Source organism: Urocitellus parryii, chromosome 6 (assembly GCF_045843805.1).
Source record: "Urocitellus parryii isolate mUroPar1 chromosome 6, mUroPar1.hap1, whole genome shotgun sequence".
Classification (NCBI taxonomy): domain Eukaryota; kingdom Metazoa; phylum Chordata; class Mammalia; order Rodentia; family Sciuridae; genus Urocitellus; species Urocitellus parryii.
In genome coordinates, this window is record NC_135536.1 from 2,450,835 (window position 1) to 2,474,402 (window position 23,568).

At 60.2% G+C, this 23,568-nt stretch overlaps 1 protein-coding gene across 1 annotated transcript; it reads left to right on the top strand.

Annotated features, from left to right (window-relative positions):
• Positions 1 to 1,986: 1,986 nt before the first annotated feature.
• On the top strand, positions 1,987 to 22,811 carry Ahnak2 (AHNAK nucleoprotein 2). Its single transcript, XM_077799701.1, is given in 7 exon segments — positions 1,987 to 2,037; positions 2,140 to 2,238; positions 2,889 to 2,990; positions 3,644 to 3,794; positions 4,065 to 4,246; positions 4,359 to 7,104; positions 7,107 to 22,811. Coding segments are annotated over 5 exon segments (18,102 nt in total). The 5' UTR covers positions 1,987 to 2,037; positions 2,140 to 2,238; positions 2,889 to 2,975; the 3' UTR covers positions 22,115 to 22,811.
• Positions 22,812 to 23,568: the final 757 nt, after the last annotated feature.

Here is a 23,568-nt window from a genome sequence, read left to right on the forward strand (position 1 = left end):
TTTCAATGACCAGTTTTTGGATTAATATATAAACACGCATATAAATAGCAATGTGCGTACTATCTGAGTGGTAGAGACATACTTATGTGTATTTTAGTGTTTCATTTTAATTACACTATTGACATACTGGCTAACCCAGGGGCGCTTAACCACTGAGCCGCATCCCCAGCCCTTTTGTACCTTCTATTGTGAGACAGTCTCACTAAGTAGCTAAAGGTCTTGTTAAGCTGTGAAGGCTGGCTTCAAACTTGTGATCCTCCTGCCTCAGCCTCCTGACTTGCTGGGGTCGCTTATGTGCACCACCTCAGCTGCCTATATATTTTTTAATTTATTTTTTAAATATTTATTTATTTATTTTAGTTGTAGTTGGACATAATACCTTGAGTTTATTTATTTATTTATATGTAGTGCTGAGGATCGAATCCAGGGCCTCGCACCTACTAGGTGAGCACTCTCCCGCTGAGCCCCAGCCCCAGCCCATTATCTTTTTATTTTTTAAGTGGTGGCTTTATGGATAATGTTACATATGTTTAACTCATCACAATCACTGGACCACTTCAATGTGAGAACTGACCACCGAAGTGCGGCCCTGCCCTGTCCTTTGTGCGAAATTATCACTTGCTTTTCCTCTACACCTGGTACGTTGGACAACAAGCTTTATTATTTTGCATAGAGTTCATTGCCCTTTTTCTTTAGAGCTTCATTGAGGTTTGTAAGCAGTGACACTAACTGCCCTAAGTGTGCACTTCAGTCATTTGTGGTGGTCTTGAAGACTTGTACCTACCATCACCATGAGCCCTTTGCTAGGACGTTGCTGCCACCCCTGGATCCCCTCCACCCTGCTGACGCTGGGTCTCCCCCGACCCCAGCCCCAGGCGACACTGGGTTAATTCTGGTAGAATGAAGCCCCATCCCACTTCCCTCCGCTGCTGTTTGGTCCTCGTGGATTGCATGGCCTTGCTACAACCCCATGACGTGGGCGAGGAGCACGCTCTATCTAAGGGGTTCACGGACTACAGCCTGTACCCCGATGAGCCAGCTGCTTCTGTAAGTCAAGTCTGGATGAAGTGCAGCCACGCTGTGCCCACTCAGCGTCCAGGCAGCCGCAGCTCGCACAAGAAAAGTGCAACTGCGCGCTTCACACGGTCCTGTCAGATAAGTTAGTGAGAAGTGCTGCAGATGTGCACTTCTGTCAGTGAGGGGGCCCGGGACAGCTGTGCTGTGAGATCAGGTCACCTCGGGGCGGTGGCCTCCTGCTTGAGGACACACTATGATGCCCACACGTGTCGAGGCTGGCTCTCGACCGGTTTCCCCCGCGTGACGGACGGCCCTGGTCTTTTCTCTTCTGTGTCTCAGCCGCAGCCTCCTTTCTCTCCGGCCGTGCCGCCCCGGAGCTCTCTGAGGTCTGTTGGTTCCCCCTGCTTCTCTGCCTCTTCACCTTGTGCAGTTTCTACTAACCACCAAGTGGACAGCTCTTTCTCTGGGCTCCTCAGACCTGCAGTTGAGCCGCTCTGGGGCAGTCTCACCTTGGGAATGTCTGTGCCGAGTCTCCCTTCCCTCCAGCTGTGACAGGCTTTCGGTGGGTAGTCGCCGGCATCAAGGCGCCTCCTGTGGCGGTTCAGAGACAGGGTCCGCTGGCCGCCTGCTCCTCGGCTGGGGCTGTGCCCGAGGTCTCTGTGTGTCTTGTCGTTTATCGCTGAGTGCTGGACGTTGAGGTCAGGTGTTGTGTCAGCTCTGCATTCTGACTTCATCCCCCGCTGGGGTGGGCCACTCACTTCTGTAGCTATTTTCTTGACCAAATCTGCCAAGTGTGAGCACAGTGTGGGAGCTCCCCAGCTCCAGCACACTACTGTCCAGCCTCATGCCACGGCCTCCCCACCCAGTGGCTGTGGCTCTCCCGGGACTCAGTGTCCACCTCCCTGTATACCATCTGGGCCACCCACCAGTGTGTCTCCACCAACAGCCTCTCTTCCCACAGTGTCTGGCCGGCAGCTGCAGCCCGAGGAGCCAGGGGCAGCCACTGAGGAGGACCGCACTGTAAGTGGGACCAGGGAGGGAGTGTGTCCCCCGCAGCCTGCCCCCAGGCCTTCTGGCCAGAGCCTGAGTGCTGACAGGAACCCGACTCTCTCCTCCTGCCAGGTGACTGAAGGGCCTGTGGACGAGGTCATCCGGCCACGGCCACAGGGGTCCTCCCCTGTCTACGAATGCACAGCAGAAGGCACTGGCTTTGGAGTCCAGGTGAGCCCTGGGCAGAGCTCACAGGCCGAGACAAGGCCTGGGCGCCGGCCCTGCACCCCTCTCCCTCCCGATCACCTGTGTGGGCGGCCCACAGGCATGTCTCTGTCCAGCACCCTGCCCTGTCTGCTGCCACCAGGCCACAGCTGTGCCCATCACTGTCCCCTCTGGGTCCCCTGACATGGAGATGCCTGCGGCTACTGAGCTCGTGTGTGCTGGGGCACAGGCCCAGGCTCCCATGGGTGGGGCCAAGGTGGGACACGGGACGTGTGCACATGTGCAGCCTTTGGGGAGGACACAGGCCCCCGTGGAGGAGGACAGGAGGGGCCATCGGAGGAGACGTGTCCTCAACAGATGGCGTCCTGCCTTTGGAGATCCTCCTCCGTACTGACCTCCAGTGCCACAGGGCTTGCGGGGGAGCTGAGGCTGGCCTCAGGTGGAGGAGGCCCTGCGTGGCCTTTTCCCTGGTGGCCCCCAAGGGACACAGCTCCCTCTGCACCCAGCTGCACCCCTGCAGCTCCTGAGTCCCTCGGCACTGGGGTCTGCTGCCTGGAGCTTTCTGTTCTCCCGGACCCAGGGCCAGGTGGGTGGAACCTTCTCTCCTGCCTGTCCCTGGCTGGGTGGCGGGTAACTCCCAACCCCTGTGGCTACAGGAAGACGCCCCGGGCCGGCGAGGCTCCTCAGGGAGGCGGAGGTCCTGGTGGAAGCGGGCCTCGGGGGACTCGCAGGTCTTCTCCAGGATGAGCCACCCAGAGGTGGGTATGCCAGACCCAAGGTGCTGAGGGAGGGTGGCGGGCAGCAAGGAGACTGGCAGCGTCCCTGGGTCCCAGGGAGGGCAGGGCGACGGGAGGCCCCAGTGACGAGGGCCCTGGGTGTGTAGTCCTCATCACGCCCCCATCCAGAGGGGTGGTGCCAGGTCGGGCACCTGCACGGATTGCAACCAGAAGCTTCAGAGCTCTGTGGGTACCCTGAGGGGTGCGGGGGCCTCTGCTGGACACAGAGGCCACCATCATGTCCAACATGGGTGGCCTGCCTCCCTTCCCTGTGTTGGCCTCAGGTCTGTGGCCCTCTTAATTTGAGCACCGGGTGCTGCCTGTGTCCAGTGCGTCATTTGCGAAGGAAGGCAGGTTTGACCACAGTGCCTGCAGGGCCGTCCTCTCTGCTGGGCAGGGACAGCAGTCCTGGCAGGCTGGGTAAGGCCGTGGGAGGCAGCTCCTACCTGAGGCTCTCTGTAGCCGGCGGACTCCAGTGCTGGGACAGTGCAGCCTGCGTCCATCTGAAAGGAGCCCCCACCTCTGCCTGTGGTGCCCACGGTGACAGGTGGATGGTGTGGTCCCCTTCTTGGGAGACGCCAGCCCCTAGCACTGATGGCACAGCTCACCGTGGCCCTGATGTGCTTCTACTCCAGGCTGTGCGGGAAGTGACAGAGGAGACACTGGAGACTGAGGTGGAGGCAGGAGCCAGTGGTTACAGTGTCACAGGTGGGGGACACCAGGGGATCTTTGTCAAGCAAGTGCTGAAGGACTCCTCGGCGGCCAAGCTATTCAGTTTGAGAGAAGGTACAATGGCCGATCCATCCATTTCCCCATCATCTGGGCAAAGATGGCCGGGACATGGAAGGGACCCGGAGGGGGCAGGGCCACACCTAGATTCAGGACCACCCCGTCATGTCTCTACTCGTCTGCCCCAGGCTGGGCCACCCACAGTTCCTCTTGGCTGTGCCATGGAGAGAACCTCCATTTCTCCCTGTTGCCCCAGGGCTGGGGGTCCCAGGACCCCCGACTTGGTGGGAGTGGGAACTAAGCCAGAGCTGTTCCTTTGTCCTCTAGGGGATCAGCTGCTCAGTGCCACCATCTTCTTTGACGACATTAAATATGAAGATGCTCTCAAGATACTTCAGTACTCGGAGCCTTACAAGATCCAGTTCAGAATCAAACGGAAACTGCGTGCCCCAGAGGGTGAGGAGCTGGCCGTCTCTGGCCCTTGGCAAGACTCCAAGGACAAGGAGCAGGTAAGGCCCCTTCAGCAGGCAAGGAGAGGCTGCAGAGGCTGCCCTGCATCCTCGTGCACAGAGCACCAGGCTCTGCGCCAGCTCCAGTGAGTTCCCTCCCCCTGTGTTTCAGGACAAGGATGTGGCTGACGAGTGTACAGAGACCCCGACGAAGACACTGGAGGCAGATGGTGACCGGGAGAGGCTCATCTCCAAGCCCAGGGAGAGCCGTGGCAGGCGCCCCCACGAAAGGCTCTCCTGGCCCAAATTTCAAGCCCTAAAGAGCAAGCGGGGGCCTGGACCTCGGCGTTCACACAGTTCCTCCGAGGCACACGAGCCTGGAGATGCGCGAGACGTGTCCCCGACAAGCACAGACACAGAGGCCCAGCTGCAGGAGGAGCTCCGGGCACAGAAGGCAGGGCCAGGCCGCCAGAGGAGGAGGAAGTTCCTGAACTTCAGATTTAAGATGGGTTCAGGACAGGAACCCTCTGCCGCCGGGCAACTGGGCAGAGAGGCCCACGGCAGGCCACATCCTGCTGGGGTGCTGGGGGAAATGGGCCCCTGGGAGGATGGGCCAGGGGCCACAGGGGCTCCCGAGGGAGGCAGGCCTGAGGAGAGAGCAGAGTGGCAAGGGGCTGGGCCGCCTGTGCAGCAGGGAGTGGAACCAGGCCCTCCAGCACACGTCCTTGGTGACAGAGCTCCTGCAGAAGGTGTAGGGATGGCTGCCAGGGGCCAAAGGGAGATACAACCCATGAGCACCCAGCACAAGGCAGAGGAGCACAGCAAGCCCAGGAGCGGCACTGGTGCAGGCCGCGGGATGAGCTGGGAGCAGGAATGGGAAGAGATTCAGAGCCTGGAAACAGGGATAGCAAGACTGTCCCTGTTGGACACCCAGGACGCAGGCAGCTCACAGACACACGGACCAGAAACACAGGTCCAAGGACGTGACTTAAAGACACCCAAATTTGGAATTTCCAAAGAAAAAGTAACAGAGACAGGAAAAGGTGGCAAAGGACTTGAAGAGAAGAAGGGAAAGCAGACATCACCAGGAGAGGACGAGGGAGGCAGGACGGAGGCCACCGCAGAAGAGGACACATCAGTGGGCACAGGGCCCCAGGCAGACGCTGCAAGGAGGAAAGAACAGAAAGAGAAGACACCAAAGACACGGCAGGACAAGGGGGAGACACAGAAAGATGAGGACCCAGAGAGGAGGGAGGCCAAGGTGAAGGTGCCCAGGGCCCCAGGGAGCTCCACGGGACGGTCACCAAGTCGGGACGGGAGAGCCAGCCCACCGAGAGCAGGAGGGGAAGGGAAACGGGAGATGGCCCGCGAAGACAGGAGGGCGACGAGGGGACCTCACGCGGTGGGCCCAGGAGACGCCCTGCCAGGGGAAGAGCAGGAGCAGAGACAAGTGGGAGCGACACAAAAGAGAGACGCGGCGACCACAGAGGAGAACATCAAGAAGGGACACAGGGACCAGGACGCAGGAGAGGGCCAGCTCAGAAGGCCCACGTTCAAGATGCCCTCCTTCAGCGGGTCCGCAGTCGGCCCTGCCTGGGATGCGTCTGTGGAGGTGAGGGCACCCCAGGCAGAGGCCGATGTGGCCTTGCCTTCCACACAGGGTGACCTCAAGAGCTCTGACCTCAGCATCCAGCTGCCTGCCACCAACCTGGACACCAGGGATGGCCAGCTGGACGTGACCCTCCCCAAGGCCACCTTGCCTGAGGGAGAGCTTCTGGCAGACGCTGACTCTGGAGCCGGCCTGAAGGGGCACCTACCCAAGATGCAGATGCCCAGCATCAAGATGCCCAAGGTGGACCTTAAGGGCCCCCAGGTGACCATCAAGGGCCCCAAGCTGGATGTGAAAGGGCGCAAGGGTGAGGTGAGTGCCCCCAGCCTGGATATGGAGCTGTCTGCTGGGAAGATGGACATACAGGCCCCCAGTGCCCAGCTGGAGGGGGACCTGGCCCTGGCAGACAAGGAAGTGGCCACCAAAGACGGCAAGTTCAAAATGCCCAAGTTCAAGATGCCCTCTTTTGGCATCTCTGGCCCCAGCAAGACCTTGGACACCTCTGTGGAGGTGAACTTGCCCAAAGTGGAAGCCGATGTGACCTTGACCTCCATCCAGGGTGACCTCAAAGACCCTGACCTCCGCATGCAGCTGCCTGAAGCCAATGTGGACATCAGGGCTGGCCAGATGGACATGACCGTCCCCGAGGCCACCCTGCTCAAGAAAGAGCTACTGGCAGCCCCTGATGCTGAAGCTGGCCTTAAGGGGCACAAGCCCAAGGTGCAGATGCCCAGCATCAAGATGCCCAAGGTGGACGTCAAGGGCCCCCAGGTGGACTTCAAGGGCCCCAAGCAGGACATGAAAGGCCCCAAGGTTGAGGTGTGTGCCCCCGACCTGGACATGGAGCTGCCCTCTGGACAGGTGGACATGCAGGCCCCCAGTGCCAAGCTGGAGGGGGATCTGGCCCTGGAAGACAAGGAAGTGGACATCAAAGACAGCAAGTTCAAAATGCCCAAGTTCAAGATGCCGTCCTTCAGTGTGTCTACCCCCAGGAAGACCTTGGACACGACCATGGAGGTGAAGGCGCCCAAGGTGGAGGCCGATGTGGCTCTGCCTTCCATCCAGAGTGACCTCAAAACCTCTGAACTCAGCATCCAGATGCCCACTGCTGACCTAGAGGCTGGGACTGTACAGGTGGACTTGACCCAACCCAAGGCCACCCTGCCCAAGGGAGAGCTGCCGGCGGCCCCTCCTGCTGGAGCCAGCCTGAAGGGGCACCTGCCCAAAATGCAGATGCCCAGCATCAAGATGCCCAAGGTGGATCTCAAGGGGCCCCAGGTGGACATCAAGGGCCCCAAACTGGAGGTGAAAGGCCCAAGAGCGAGGTGAGTAGCCTTGACCTGGAGATGGAGTTGCCATCAGGACAGGTGGACATACAGGCCCCCAGTGCCAAGCTGGAGGGGGACCTGGCCCAGGCAGACAAGGAAGTGGCCACCAAAGACAGCAAGTTCAAAATGCCCAAGTTCAAGATGCCGTCCTTCGGTGCGTCTACCCCCAGCAAGACCTTGGACACATCCATGGAGGTGAAAGGGCCCAAGGCGGAGGCCGAAGTGTCCCTGCCTTCCATCCAGAGTGACCTCAAAACCTCTGAACTCAGCATCCAGATGCCCACTGCCGACCTAGAGGCAGGGACTGGACAGGTGGACTTGACCCTACCCAAGGCCACCCTGCCCAAGGGAGAGCTGCCGGCGGCCTCTCCAGCTGGAGCCAGCCTGAAGGGGCACTTGCCCAAGGTGCAGATACCCAGCATCAAGATGCCCAAGGTGGACCTCAAGGGCCCTCAGGTGGACATCAAGGGCCCCAAGCTGGACGTGAAAGACAACAAGGGCGAGGTCAACGCCCCTGACCGGGACGGGGAACAGCCATCAGTGCAGGTGGACATACAGGCCCCTGGTGCCAAGGTGGAAGGGGCCCTGGCCCTTGCAGACAAGGACGTGACCACCAAAGAGGGCAAGATCAAAATGCCCAAGTTCAAGAGGCCCTCCTTCAGCCTATCTGCCCCCAGCAAGACCTTGGACACATCTGTGGAGGTGAAGGCACCCGAGGTGGAGGCCGATGTGGCCCTGCCCTCCATCCAGGGTGACCTCAAAACCTCTGACCTCAGCATCCAGCTGCCTACAGCCAACCTGGAGGCTGGAGATAGCCAGGGGGACGTGACCCTCCCCAAGACCACCCTGCCTGAGGGAGAGCAGCCACCAGCTCCTCCTGCTAGAGCCAGCCTGAAGGGACACCTGCCCAAGGTGCAGATGCCCAGCATCAAGATGCCCAAGGTGGACCTCAAGGGCCCCCAGTTGGACATCAAGGGCCCCAAGCTGGACGTGAAACGCTCTAGGGGAGAGGTGAGTGGCCCCGACCTGGACATGGAGCTGCCCTCTGGGCAGGTGGACATACAGGCCCCCAGTGCCAAGCTGGAGGGGGACCTGACCCTGGCAGACAAGGAAGTGGCCACCAAAGACAGCAAGTTCAAAATGCCCAAGTTCAGGATGTCCTCCTTCGGCATGTCGGCCCCCGTCAAGACATTGGACACGTCCATGGAGGTGAAGGCACCCAAGGTGGAGGTTGATGTGGCCGTGCCCTCCATCCAGGGTGACCTCAAAACCTCTGACATCAGCATCCAGCTGCCCCCCGCCGAAATCGGGGACAGGGCTGGCCAGGTGGACGTGACCCTCCCTGAGGCCACCCTGCTGCCTAAGGAAGAGCTGCCGGCGGCCCTTGCTGATGGAGCCAGCCTAAAGGGGCAAGTGCCCAAGATGCAGATGCCCAGCATCAGGATGCCCAAGGTGGACCTCAAGGGCCCCCAGGTGGATATAAAGGGCCCCAAGCAGGAGGTGAAAGGCCCCAAGGTTGAGGTGAGTGCCCCTGACCTGGACATGGAGCTGCCCTCTGGACAGGTGGACATGCAGGCCCCCCGTGCCAAGCTGGAGGGGGACCTGGCCCCGGAAGACAAGGAAGTGGACATCAAAGACAGCAAGTTCAAAATGCCCAAGTTCAAGATGCCGTCCTTCGGTGTGTCTACCCCCAGCAAGACTTTGGACACGTCCATGGAGGTGAAAGGGCCCAAGGCGGAGGCCGATGTGTCCCTGCCTTCCATCCAGAGTGACCTCAAAACCTCTGACCTCAGCATCCAGCTGCCTGCCATTGGCCTTGAGGCTGGGACTGGCAAGGTGGACGTGACCCTCCCCGAGGCCACCCTATCCGAGGGAGAGATTCCGGCATCCCCTTCTGCTGGAGCCAAGCTGAAGGGGCACCTGCCCAAGATGCAGATGCCCAGCATCAAGAAGGCTAAGGTGGACCTCAAGGGGCCCCAGTTGGACATCATGGGCCCCAAGCTGGAGGTCAAAGGCACCAAGGGTGAAGTGAGCACCCCTGTCATGGATGTGGAACAGCCATCAGTGCAGATGGACATACAGGCTCCTGGTGCCAAGGTGGAAGGGGACCTGGCCCTGGCAGACAAGGACGTGACCACCAAAGAGGGCAAGTTCAAAATGCCCAAATTCAAGATGCCCTCCTTAGGCGTGTCTACCCCAGGAAAGGCCTTGGACACATCGGTGGAGGTGAAGGTGGCCAAGGTGGAAGCCGATGTGACCTTGCCTTCCATACATGGTGACCTCAAGAGCTCTGACCTCAGCATCCAACTGCCCACCGCAGCCCTAAACACCAGGGATGGCCAGGAGGATGTGACTCTCTATGAGGCCACCCTGCCTGAGGGAGAGCTCCTGGCAGCCCCTGACTCAGGTCCCAGCCTGAAGGGGCATCTGCCCAAGGTGCAGATGCCCAGCATCAAGATGCCCAAGGTGGACCTCAAGGGCCCCCAGGTGGACATCAAGGGCCCCAAGCTGGATGTGAAACGCTCTAGGGGCGAGGTGAGTGGCCCCGACCTGGACATGGAGCTGCCCTCTGGGCAGGTGGACATACAGGCCCCCAGTGCCAAGCTGGAGGGGGACCTGGCCCTGGCAGATAAGGAAGTGGCCACCAAAGACAGCAAGTTCAAAATGCCCAAGTTCAGGATGCCCTCCTTCGGCATGTCGGCCCCCGTCAAGACATTGGACACGTCCGTGAAGGTGAAGGCACCCAAGGTGGAGGTCGATGTGGCGCTGCCCTCCATCCAGGGTGACCTCAAAACCTCTGACATTAGCATCCAGCTGCCCCCTGCTGAAATGGGGGACAGGGCTGGCCAGGTGGACGTGACCCTCCCTGAGGCCACCCTGCCTAAGGAAGAGCTGCCAGCGGCCCCTGCTGATGGAGCCAGCCTGAAGGGGCAAGTGCCCAAGGGGCAGATGCCCAGCATCAAGATGCCCAAGGTGGACCTCAAGGGCCCCCAGGTGGACATAAAGGGCCCCAAGCAGGAGGTGAAAGGCCCCAAGGTTGAGGTGAGTGCCCCCGACCTGGACATGGAGCTGCCCTCTGGACAGGTGGACATACAGGCCCCCAGTGCCAAGCTGGAGGGGGACCTGGCCCCGGAAGACAAGGAAGTGGACATCAAAGACAGCAAGTTCAAAATGCCCAAGTTCAAGATGCCGTCCTTCGGTGTGTCTACCCCCAGCAAGACCTTGGACACGACCATGGAGGTGAAAGGGCCCAAGGCGGAGGCCGATGTGTCCCTGCCTTCCATCCAGAGTGACCTCAAAACCTCTGACATCAGCATCCAGATGCCCACTGCTGACCTAGAGGCTGGGACTGGACAGGTGGACGTGACCCTCCCCGAGGTCACCCTGTCCGAGGGAGAGATTCCGGCATCCCCTTCTGCTGGAGCCAAGCTGAAGGGGCACCTGCCCAAGGTGCAGATGCCCAGCATCAAGATGCCCAAGGTGGACCTCAAGGGCCCCCAGGTGGACATCAAGGGCCCCAAACTGGACATAAAAGAGCCCAAGGTCGAGGTGAGTGTCCCCGACTTTGACATGGAGCTGCCCTCTGTGCAGGTAGACATAGAGGCCCCTGGTGCCAAGCTGGAGGGGGACCTGGCCCTGGCAGACAAGGAAGTGGCCACCAGAGACAGCAAGTTCAAAATGCCCAAGTTCAAGATGCCGTCCTTCGGCATCTCTGCCCCCGGAAAGACATTGGACATGTCCATGGAGGTGAAGGCACCCAAGGTGGAGGTCGATGTGGCGCTGCCCTCCATCCAGGGTGACCTCAAAACCTCTGATATCAGCATCCAGATGCCCCCCGCCGAAATGGGGGACATGGCTGGCCAGGTGGACGTGACCCTCCCTGAGGCCACCCTCCCTAAGGAAGAGCTGCCAGCGGCCCCTGCTGATGGAGCCAGCCTGAAGGGGCAAGTGCCCAAGGGGCAGATGCCCAGCATCAAGATGCCCAAGGTGGACCTCAAGGACCCTCAGGTAGATGTCAAGGGTCCCAAGCTGGACGTGAAAGGCATCAAGGGCAGGGTGAGTGCCCCTGACCGGGACGTGGAACAGCCATCACTGCAGGTGGACATACAGGTTCCTGGTGCCAAGGTGGAGGGGGACCTGGCCCTGGCAGACAAGGACGTGGCCACCAAAGAGGACAAGTTCAAAATGCCCAAGTTCAAGATGCCCTCCTTAGGCGTGTCCGCCCTAGGAAAGGCTTTGGACGCGTCTGTGGAGGTGAAGGTGCCCAAGGTGGAGGATGATGTGGCCTTGCCGTCCACACAGGGTGACCTCACGAGCTCTGACCTCAGCATCCAGCTGCCCACTGCTGACCTGGACACCCGGGATGGTCAAGTGTACGTGACTCTCCATGAGGTCCCCCTGCCTGAGGGAGAGCTGCCAGTGGCACCTGACACTAAATCCGGCCTAAAGGGGCACCAGCCCAAGGTGCAGATGCCCTGCATGAAGATGCCCAAGGTAGACATCAAGGGCCCCCAGGTAGATATCAAGGGCCCCAATCTGGACGTGAAAGGCTCTATGGGTGGGGTGAGTGGCCCCAACCTGGACATGGAGCTGCCCTCTGGGCAGGTAGACATACAGGCCCCCAGTGCCAAGCTGGAGGGGGACCTGGCTCGGGCAGACAAGAAAGTGGCCACCAGAGACAGCAAGTTCAAAAGGCCCAAGTTCAAGATGCCCTCTTTTGGCATCTCTGTCCCTGGCAAGACCTTGGACACATCCATGGAGGTGAAAGGGCCTAAGGAGGAGGCCTACATAGCCTTGCCCTCCATCCAGGGTGACCTCAAAGCCTCTGACCTCAGCATCCAGCTGCCCACCACTGGCCTGGAGGCTGGGACTGGTAAGGTGGACGTGACCCTCCCCGAGGCCACCCTGTCCGAGGGAGAGATTCCGGCATCCTCTTCTGCCAAGCTGAAGGGGCACCTGCCCAAAATGCAGATGCCCAGCATCAAGATGCCTAAGGTGGACCTCAAGGGGCCCCAGTTGGACATCAAGGGCCCCAAGCTGGAGGTCAAAGGCACCAAGGGTGAAGTGAGTGCCCCGGACCTGGACATGGAGTTGCCCTCTGGGCAGATGCACATACAGGCCCCCAGTGCTAAGCTGGAGGGGGACCTGGCCCTGGCAGACAAGGAAGTGGCCATTAAAGACAGTAAGTTCGAAATGCCCAAGTTCAAGATGCCGTCCTTTGGTGTGTCTGCCACGGGCAAGATGTTGGACACATCCGTGGAGGTGAAGGCGCCCAAGGTGGAGGCCGATGTGGCCCTGCCCTCCATCCAGGGTGACCTCAAAACCTCTGACATCAGCATCCAGCTGCCTACAGCCAACCTGGAGGCTGGGGACAGCCAGGCGGACGTGACCCTCCCCAAGACCACCCTGCCTGAGGGAGAGCAGCCACCAGCTCCTCCTGCTAGAACCAGCCTGAAGGGACACCTGCCCAAGGTGCAGATGCCCAGCATCAAGATGCCCAAGGTGGACCTCAAGGGCCCCCAGGTGGACTTCAAGGGCCCCAAGCTGGACGTGAAACGCTCTAGGGGAGAGGTGAGTGGCCCCGACCTGGACATGGAGCTGCCCTCTGGACAGGTGGACATACAGGCCCCCAGTGCCAAGCTGGAGGGGGACCTGACCCTGGCAGACAAGGAAGTGGCCACCAAAGACAGCAAGTTCAAAATGCCCAAGTTCAGGATGTCCTCCTTCGGCATGTCGGCCCCCGTCAAGACATTGGACACGTCCATGGAGGTGAAGGCACCCAAGGTGGAGGTTGATGTGGCCGTGCCCTCCATCCAGAGTGACCTCAAAACCTCTGACATCAGCATCCAGCTGCCCCCCGCCGAAATCGGGGACAGGGCTGGCCAGGTGGACGTGACCCTCCCTGAGGCCACCCTGCTGCCTAAGGAAGAGCTGCCGGCGGCCCTTGCTGATGGAGCCAGCCTAAAGGGGCAAGTGCTCAAGGTGCAGATGCCCAGCATCAGGATGCCCAAGGTGGACCTCAAGGGCCCCCAGGTGGACATAAAGGGCCCCAAGGTGGAGGTGAAAGGCCCCAAGGTTGAGGTGAGTGCCCCTGACCTGGACATGGAGCTGCCCTCTGGACAGGTGGACATACAGGCCCCCAGTGCCAAGCTGGAGGGGGACCTGGCCCTGGCAGACAAGGAAGTGGACATCAAAGACAGCAAGTTCAAAATGCCCAAGTTCAAGATGCCCTCCTTTGATGTGTCTACCCCCAGCAAGACCTTGGACACGTCCATGGAGGTGAAGGCTCCTACGGCGGAGGCCGATGTGTCCCTGCCCTCCATCCAGAGTGACCTCAAAACCTCTGAACTCAGCATCCAGATGCCCACTGCCGACCTAGATGCTGGGACTGGACAGGTGGACTTGACCCTACCCAAGGCCACCCTGTCCAAGGGAGAGCTGCCGGCGGCCCCTCCAGCTGGAGCCAGCCTAAAGGGGCACTTGCCCAAGGTGCAGATACCCAGCATCAAGATGCCCAAGGTGGACCTCAAGGAGCCCCAAGTGGACGTCAGGGGCCCCAAGCTGGACATAAAAGGGTCCAAGGTCGAGGATGGTACCCCCGACTTCGACATGGAGTTGCCCTCCATACAGGTAGACAGAGAGACCCCCAGTGCCAAGCTAGAGGGGGACCTGGCCCAGGCAGACAAGGAAGTGGACACCAAAGACAGCAAGTTCAAAAGGCCCAAGTTCAAGGTGCCGTCCTTCGGCATCTCTGCCCCCGGCAAGACCTTGGACGCATCTGTGGAGGTGAAGGGGCCCAAGGTGGAGGTTGATGTGTCCTTGCCCTCCATCCAGGGTGACCTCAAAGCCTCCGACCTCAGCATCCAGCTGCCCACCACTGGCCTGGAGGCTGGGACTGGTAAGGTGGACGTGACCCTCCCCGAGGCCACCCTGTCCGAGGGAGAGATTCCGGCATCCTCTTCTGCTGGAGCCAAGCTGAAGGGGCACCTGCCCAAAATGCAGATGCCCAGCATCAAGAAGGCTAAGGTGGACCTCAAGGGGCCCCAGTTGGACATCAAGGGCCCCAAGCTGGACGTGAAAGGCACCAAGGGTGAATTGAGTGCCCCGGACCTGGACATGGAGTTGCCCTCTGGGCAGGTGCACATACAGGCCCCCAGTGCTAAGCTGGAGGGGGACCTGGCCCTGGCAGACAAGGAAAAGGCCATTAAAGACAGTAAGTTCGAAATGCCCAAGTTCAAGATGCCGTCCTTTGGTGTGTCTGCCACGGGCAAGATGTTGGACACATCCGTGGAGGTGAAGGCGCCCAAGGTGGAGGCCGATGTGGCCCTGCCCTCCATCCAGGGTGACCTCAAAACCTCTGACATCAGCATCCAGCTGCCTACAGCCAACCTGGAGGCTGGGGACAGCCAGGCGGACGTGACCCTCCCCAAGACCACCCTGCCTGAGGGAGAGCAGCCACCAGCTCCTCCTGCTGGAGCCAGCCTGAAGGGACACCTGCCCAAGGTGCAGATGCCCAGCATCAAGATGCCCAAGGTGGACCTCAAGGGCCCCCAGGTGGACTTCAAGGGCCCCAAGCTGGACGTGAAACGCTCTAGGGGAGAGGTGAGTGGCCCCGACCTGGACATGGAGCTGCCCTCTGGACAGGTGGACATACAGGCCCCCAGTGCCAAGCTGGAGGGGGACCTGGCCCTGGCAGACAAGGAAGTGGCCACCAAAGACAGCAAGTTCAAAATGCCCAAGTTCAAGATGCCGTCCTTCGGTGTGTCTACCCCCAGCAAGACCTTGGACACATCCATGGAGGTGAAAGGGCCCAAGGCGGAGGCCGAAGTGTCCCTGCCTTCCATCCAGAGTGACCTCAAAACCTCTGAACTCAGCATCCAGATGCCCACTGCCGACCTAGAGGCTGGGACTGGACAGGTGGACTTGACCCAACCCAAGGCCACCCTGCCCAAGGGAGAGCTGCCGGCGGCCCCTCCTGCTGGAGCCAGCCTGAAGGGGCACTTGCCCAAGGTGCAGATACCCAGCATCAAGATGCCCAAGGTGGACCTCAAGGGGCCCCAGTTGGACATCAAGGGCCCCAAGCTGGAGGTCAAAGGCACCAAGGGTGAAGTGAGCACCCCTGTCATGGATGTGGAACAGCCATCAGTGCAGATGGACATACAGGCTCCTGGTGCCAAGGTGGAGGGGGACCTGGCCCTGGCAGACAAGGACGTGACCACCAGAGAGGGCAAGTTCAAAATGCCCAAATTCAAGATGCCCTCCTTAGGCGTGTCTGCCTCAGGAAAGGCCTTGGACACATCGGTGGAGGTGAAGGTGGCCAAGGTGGAAGCCGATGTGACCTTGCCTTCCATACATGGTGACCTCAAGAGCTCTGACCTCAGCATCCAACTGCCCACCGCAGCCCTAAACACCAGGGATGGCCAGGAGGATGTGACTCTCTATGAGGCCACCCTGCCTGAGGGAGAGCTCCTGGCAGCCCCTGACTCAGGTCCCAGCCTGAAGGGGCATCTGCCCAAGGTGCAGATGCCCAGCATCAAGATGCCCAAGGTGGACCTCAAGGGCCCCCAGGTGGACATCAAGGGCCCCAAACTGGAGGTGAAAGGCCCCAAGAGCGGGGTGAGAAGCCTTGACCTGGAGATGGAGCTGCCCTCTGGACAGGTGGACAAACAGGCCCCCAGTGCCAAGCTGGAGGGGGACCTGGCCCTGGCAGACAAGGAAGTGGCCACCAAAGACAGCAAGTTCAAAATGCCCACGTTCAAGATGCCCTCCTTCGGCATGTCTGCCACTGGAAAGGCCTTGGACGCATCCGTTGACATAAAAGTGCCTAAGGTAGAGGCTGATGTGGCCTTGCCTTCCACACAGGGTGACCTCATGAGCTCAGAACTCAGCATCCAACTGCCCACTGCTGACCTAGACACCAGGGATGGCCAGGTGGGTGTGACCCTCCATGATAGCCCCCTGCCTAAGGAAGAGCTGCCAGGGGAACCTGACATTAAATCTGGCCTAAAGGGGCACCAGCCCAAAGTGCAGATGCCCAGCATCAAGATGCCCAAGGTGGACCTCAAGGGGCCCCAAGTGGACATAAAAGGCCCCAAGGTGGAAGTGAAAAGCCCCAAGGTCGAGGTGAGAGTCCCAGACCTGGACGTGGAGCTGCCCTCTGGGCAGGTGGACATACAGACCCCCAACACCAAGCTGGAGGGGGACCTGACCCTGGAAGAAAAGGACGAGGCCACCAAAGACAGCAAGCTCAAAATGCCCAAGTTCAAGATGCCCTCTTTTGGCATCTCTGTCCCCGGCAAGACCTTGGATGCGTCTGTGGAGGTGAAAGGGCCCAAGGTGGTGACTGGAGTCGCCCTGCCCTCCATCCAGAGTGACCTCAAAACCCCTGACCTCAGTATCCATCTGCCCACCGCCGACCTGGAGACCCAGGCTGGCCAGGTGGACGTAACCTTCTCTGAGGCCACCCTGCCCAAGAAAGAGCTGCCGGTAGCCCCTGCTTCTGGAGTTGGCCTTAAGGGGCACCTGCCTAAGGTGCAGATGCCCAGCATCAAGATGCCCAAGGTGGACCTCAAGGGCTCTCAGGTAGATGTCAAGGGCCCCAAGCTGGACGTGAAAGGCACCAAAGGTGAGGTGAGCACCCCCGACCTGATGTTGGAGCAGCCATCAGTGCAGGTGGACATACAGGCTCCTGGCGCCAAGGTGGAGGGGGACCTGGCCCTGGCAGACAAGGACGTGGCCACCAAAGAGGGCAAGTTCAAAATGCTCAAGTTCAAGATGCCCTCCTTAGGCATGTCTGCCCCAGGAAAGGCCTTGGACACATCTGTGGAGGTGAAGGCGCCCAAGGTGGAGGTTGATGTGACCTTGTCTTCCACACATGGTGACCTCAAGAGCTCTGACTTCAGCATCCAGCTGCCTAGTGCCGACCTGGACAGGAGGGATGGCCATGTGGATATGACCCTCCATGAGACTGCCCAGCCTGAGGGAGAGCTCCTAGCAGCCCCTGACTCAGGAGCCAGCCTGAAGGGGCACCTGCCCAAGGTGCACATGCCCAGCATCAAGATGCCCAAGGTGGACCTCAAGGGCCCCAAGCTAGACGTGAAAGGTTCCAAGGGCAAGGTGAGTGTCCCAGACCTGGAGATGGAGCTGCCCTCCATGCAGGTGGACATACAGACCCCCAGTGCCAATTTGGAGGGGGACCTGGCCCTATTAGAGAAGGATGTGGCCACCAAAGAGGGCAAGTTCAAAATGCCGAAGTTCAAGATGCCCTCCGTCGGCTTGTCTGCCCCAGGAAAGGCCTTGGACACGTCTGTGGAGGTGAAGGTGCCCAAGATGCAGGCTGATGTGGACATGCCCTCCATTGAGGGCAACCTCAAAGACTCTGACCTCTGCAGACAGCTGCCCGACACCGACCTGGACTCCAGGGCTCTCCAGGTGGATGTGATCCTCCCCGAGGCCACCTTGCCAGAGGAAGAGCTTCTGGTGGCCTCTGCTGCTGTATCCAGCCTGAAGGGGCACCTGCCCAAGGTGCAGATGCCCAGCATCAAGATGCCCAAGGTGGACCTCAAAGAGCCCCAGGTGGACGTCAAGGGCCCCAAGCTGGACATAAAAGGCTCCAAGGGCAAGGTGAGCACCCCCGACCTGGAGCTGCCTTCTGTGCAAGTGGATATTCAAACCCCTGGTGCCCAGCTGGAGGGGGACCTGGCCCAGGCAGACAAGGAGGTGGCCACCAAAGACAGCAAGTTCAAAATGCCCAAGTTCAAGATGCCCTTCTTTGGCCTATCTGCCCCCAGCAAGGCCTTGGACACATCTGTGGAGGTGAAGAGGCCCAAGGTGGAGGCCGATGTGGCCCTGCCCTCCATTCAGGGAGACCTCAAGGGCTCTGACCTCAGCAGCCAGCTGTCTGCCACCGACTTGGAGGCTGGGGCTGGCCAGGCAGACGTAACCCTTCCCAAGCCCACCCTGCTCGAGGGAGAGCTGCAGGCGGCCCCTGACTCTGGAATAGGCCTGAAGGGGCATCTGCCCAAGATGCAGATGACCAGCATCAAGATTCCCAAGGTGGACCTCAAGGGGCCCCTGGTGGATGTCAAAGGCCCCAAGGGTAAGGAGAGCACCCCAAACCTGGACATGGAGCTGCCCTCCATGGAGGTGGACATACAGGCCCCCAGTGCCCAGCTGGAGGGGGACCTGGCCCTGGCAGACAAGGAAGTGGCCACCAAAGACAGCAAGTTCAAAATGCCCAAGTTCAAGATTCCCTCCTTCGGCCTGTTGGCCCCAGGAAAGGCTTTAGATGCATCCGTGGAGGTGAAGGTGCCCAAGGTGGAGGCCAATGTGACCCTGCCATCCATTCAGGGCGACATCAAAAGCTCTGAGCTCAGCATCCAGCTGCCCACCGACCACCTGCAGGCTGGGCCTGGTGAGGTGGATGTGACCCTCTCTGAGGCTGCCCTGCCCGAGGGAGAGCTGCCAGTGGCCACAGTCTCTGGAGTTGACCTGAAGGGGCACGTGCCCCAGGTGCAGATGCCCAGCATCAAGGTGCCCCAGGTGGATGTCAAGGGCCCCCAGGTGGACACAAAGGGCCCTAAGCTGGAGGTGAAGAGCCCCAAGGATGAGGTGATCCCCTCTGAACTTGATGTGGAGCAGCCCTCCGTGCAGGTGGACACACAGGCCCCCGGCACTAAGCTGGAGGGGGGCCTGGCTGGGGCAGAGGACTTGGCCCCTGAAGACATTAAGTTGGAAAGTGGTGATGTAGACACGTCTTTTTCAAAAAGAGAATCAGAATTGACATTTCATAGACCCCATTTTAAATTTTCTAAATTGTTCAGTCCTCATAAGAAATCCCCTCGGGGTACTGCTGGCGTGGAAGAGGCCCCCGGGGCCTGCCTCCTCCGCGTGTCCCCAACATCATCCTCACAGGTCCCTGGGGTGGAATCGGAGGAGCGCACGGTGTCTGGGGTCACTTCCTCTGTGGAGAGTCCCAGTGTTCTCACGTCTGACCTTCCTTTTGCTAGAGCTGATGGTGTTGTGGGGCACGCTGGGCCCCCTGTGGTCCCGGGTAGTGAGCGTCCCTCGCTGAGCCAGCCCCCGGAGGCCTGTTTTCCTCCAGGTTCCAGCGCCGAGTGCCCGCAGGCCTCCTGCTCTCCACAGCAGGGTGCTCCTTCGGCTGGTTCTGAGAGCTCTGTTGTTTGTGTGTCCTCCCCTGAGCATCAGTCAGGCCCGGAGGACCCCGAGCCTCCTGCATTCCATGCCCGGGTGACATTTCCTAAATTCCACAAGCCAAAATTTGGGTTTTCCTGTGCTGCTGCAGCTGTTGCTGAGGCAGATTCATGTGCTGCCGAGGATAGCCCAGGCCTGTCTCTTCTCTGCCCTGTTGAGGGAGTGGATTCGTTAGGTGAGGGTGCCGTGGTGACTGGTCTGCCTGCCTCTCAGCCCCTTTCCTCAGGTGTCCCTGAGTCCCCAGGGAGGGAGGAGCACTTGGGTCCTGCTGTCGTTGGAGGCCCAGCTGAAGCTGCTGACCGTGATGGGAAGGGCAGTCCCTTTAAGATGCCTCGCCTCAAGCTCCCGTCTTTTAGCCGGTCTCCGAAAAAGCAGGCAGTGGTAACAGGGGACCCTGGGGGCCACCCAGAGGACGCCACACTCAGCCTGGTTCTGGAAACAGACGAAATGCATACTCAGCCCACGGTCCAGGTGCCCCCAACGGAAGCTCAAATGCATCTGCATTCAGAGAAAGAAGCAGAGAAAGGGAGGTCGAGGAAGCCTGCCTTGGCCATGCCCAGACTTCCACTTCCCAGACGGAAGGCTTCCAAGGCACGGGAGAGCTTGCCGCCAGGAGACACAGACGCTGCATTGTCCAGTACCACAGATGGACCTGACTCCGAAGCCACAGAGAGGGCCAGCGGTGATGGTGGTCAGGGAGACATTGGCATGACGGCCGGCCCCCTGGAAGGAGATGGGGGGCATGTCCAGGTGCCACAGGCCCATCCTCCCAGTTTGGGTTTTGACAAACCCAAGGTGGAGGTGGAGGTGGAGGTGAGTCTGTCGAAGGCTGACCTGCACCTTCCCCAACATGACCTGGCTATCAGAGGTGACAGCCAAGAAAGCCGACTCGGGGACCTCTCCATGAGCCAGTCCCCTGGGGAGAGGATGGCACACCCCGAGGATGTCCCCACTGTGGAAAGGCCAGACAGGGGCACTGCCACCAGAGCAGCACCGGCAGACTCGCAGGCACACTGGTTCAGGATGCCCACGTTGCGCGTGCCTGGCTTCAGGCGCTCTTCCTCCAAGGAGCAAGGGGGACCCCGGGAGCAGGACACAGCAGAGGCAGCCCCCGATCCTGGGTCAATGGCAGAGGCAAGTGTGTCCCCACGGCCCCTAGAAGCCCAGATGGAAGGGGCCGCTCCTGAGAGTGAATCCTACGCAGATGTCCCCAGGCGTCCGCTTGAGAGCCCCAGCTTACAGCTGCACTTCCCCACTGCTCCAGGGTCCGAGTCGGGCCTGCCCAGCCCTGGGGGCGGGGGCAGGACCCACCCAGCCATAGACCCCCTTCCCCTTCAGATCCCTGGAGTGAGGCCTTCTGCACCCTTGGCTCCACCAGGAGAAGCACGTGGGGAGCCTCTTTCCCGGCCAGGAGGATGTGACCTTGCCCAGGCAGAGGTGAGAACAGAGATGTGGTCCTTCCAGCCCCAAGGTCCTCTGAAACTAAAGGCTTCCAGCACTGACGTGCCATCCCAGGTTTCCGTGGTGAACGTGAATCAGCTCTGGGAAGATTCTGTGCTAACAGTCACCTTCCCCAAACTGAAGGTGCCCAGGTTCTCCTTCCCTGTGCCCAGCTCTGAGGCAGATGTGTTCTTTCCTGTGGTGAGGGCAGTGCCCTGCACGGAGGCAGGCCCAGAGGTGGACCTTCTCCAGGACAGTCCTGGGCTCTGGGGAGCCAGCCTCCTGAGGGCCTCTGGCACGGTGGTGCCCGGGGAGCAGCCCGAGGGCCCTGACCTCTCCTCAGAGGTGTCCCCAGTTTCTAAGGTCCGAGTGCACATTCAGGAGTCCCAGGGTGAGAGTCAAGGGGTCACCATTTGCAGCAATGTGCAAGGAGAGTGCTCTGATATGGCAGCACCCAAGGCCTCTTCCACTCAGATTGTGCGGGAATCAGAGATCCCCACGTCCACGGTTCAGATGGCTTCCTATGGGTTTTCCTTGCTGAAGGTGAAAATCCCAGAGCTCCCTGCCCAGGCTAGCACGTACACCATAGCTCAAGACTCCGCAGCAGGGGAGCCCTCGGGAGGGTCCCCAGGAGGAGACACCGTTCCTGGAGATCCGCAGCCTGACACTGGAGAGCCATTTGAGATGATCTCCGGCAGTGCCAACCTGCTGGGGCCACCAACATTCCCGAGCGAGGCTGGCTCTGGCCTCCAGCTTGCAGACAGTGGCTCTGATGAGGAGCCAGCAGAAATTCTCGAGTTTCCCCTTGACGACCGCCCGGAGGCAGCGACCCTGCTGGCAGGTGAAGACAGGGCTCCCAAAGAGAAGCCAGAAGGTAAAAAGTCTTCTGGGCTGTTGTGGTCTTGGCTTCCAAACATCGGGTTCTCTTCCACCAGCGAGACCAGTGCCAATGCCAGGGATGACGCCCAGAGGTCTGCTCCCATCCAGACACAGCCTGGGGCACGGCCAGACCCAGAGCCCGAGAAGAAGCAGGACAGGGCAGGCTGGTTCCGGTTTCCCAGACTAGGGTTCTCCTCTTCCCCTGCCAAGAAGGGCAAAAGCTTGGAGGAGGAGGCAGGTCTGCCGGGGCAAAAGCTGCAGGAAGAAACAGTCACCTTCTTTGACGCCAGAGAAAGTTTTTCCCCTGAAGAGGAGGATGATGAGGTGGCAGCAGGGGCTGCAGGTGCCAGGCTGGGGTCCAGAGTGATGGTGGCATCCTCAGCAAGAACAGAGCTGATCCTGTTGGAGGACAGCAAAAGTGCTGGCGAAGGGCCTGTGCCCAGGCCCACAACTGAATGAGGGTCAGAGAAGTGCGGCCAGTCAGCAGGAGAGAGATACAGAGGGCAGGGGTGGAGCGCCTGGGGGCGCTGGGCTGGCCGCACACGCATCCACCTGGATAACGGACCGGAGAACCAAGCAGAAATGAATATGAACATCTGTGTCACATCGCCCAACCTTCCTAAAATGGAACCAAAAACGCGACCAGCTCCCTCCAAGCTCTGGGAGCGCAGAGGTGCCCAGACTCCCACCTGTGTGGATTCACCCAGCTTCGTGGGGCCGCTGGAGAAGCCTGCTGGTCTGCATGCATGAGCTCCAATGGCCTGGCCTGCAGGAACGCCCAGAGGGGCCGTGCTCCTGAGGGCAGGGTTCTTGTGCCCATGGGTGTCGAGGCAGTTGGCGTCACCTGTGCCCTGCGTTGCCATCTCGTGGTGAAGCCAGTTCTCTGGCTCCAGGCGGAGCACGCGGTGTTCTTGGAAGCCTGTTACTGACTCACGTACCAGCTGGCTCCTTTGTCAACGTCCTCCTCGTGGCCAGCTGCAGGATGCCTTGTGATTGGGCACACAGGAGATGGCCAACGGTTGCCTGGGGGGAACAAAGTGGCAACTGTGGGCCAGGCAAGCCACAGATGTTAGGACACCTGAGAGTCATCACGAGACATCGATGTGTTCTCCCCACAGTTTCTCCAGTGTGCACAGCCCCATGCTGTGGCCCCCTGCACCCCTTGATGTAGCCAGGCTCGGCTGCCCCTGGATAGGCAATAAAGCACTGTATTCCGTGGTAAAGGCTTCCGCGTCCTGTGTTCCAAACCCCCAGCGCTGTTGCCTGTCTTGCGCACGCTCAGTCCTGCTCTCCACCAGGCTGCTCCAGAAAGCAGATGGGTGGCCATCCTGCTCCTCTGTCCAGATCGAGACGAGGAGGGAGACAGGGGCCCTGAGTCCATGTGGGTGGGGACCCAACACACACCCCTCTCACCAGCTGGAAGCAGCACTGGCATGGAAGGCAACATGCAGAGCAGGACAGCAGAGCCGTCCTGGCTGGAGGCCCAGCTGTCCCTGCAGTGCTGGCCTGTCCTCACAAGCTGCTTCCACCACAGTGGCCTTCAGGGCAGCCCACAGGAAGGGAGTCCACGGGGGCCTGAGCGAAGCTGAAGGTTTCCTGCATCCTCCCTGCTGCCCTGGCATGTTCCTGGCTTTGGCCTGGGTTTGCAGTGTCCCAAGGGGCAGCTGGAGCCTGTAGCAGGCCTCTTCTGGCCCCAGCAGGGTCCTGCAACAGGTGCTCCTTGCTCTGGAGGAAGGACAGTTCTCTCCTGTTCTGGAAGACGGTGGCTGAGGCGCCCACTGCTCCCGAGGATGCCCACTCCCTGAACTGCCCCGTGAGGGCCTGAAGGGTGGGGGCCAAGGTGTGTGGGAGCACGCTGGGTGCTTCTCCCTGTGCCACTGTGACCCGCCATGTCTATCCTTGTGGATGGCTAG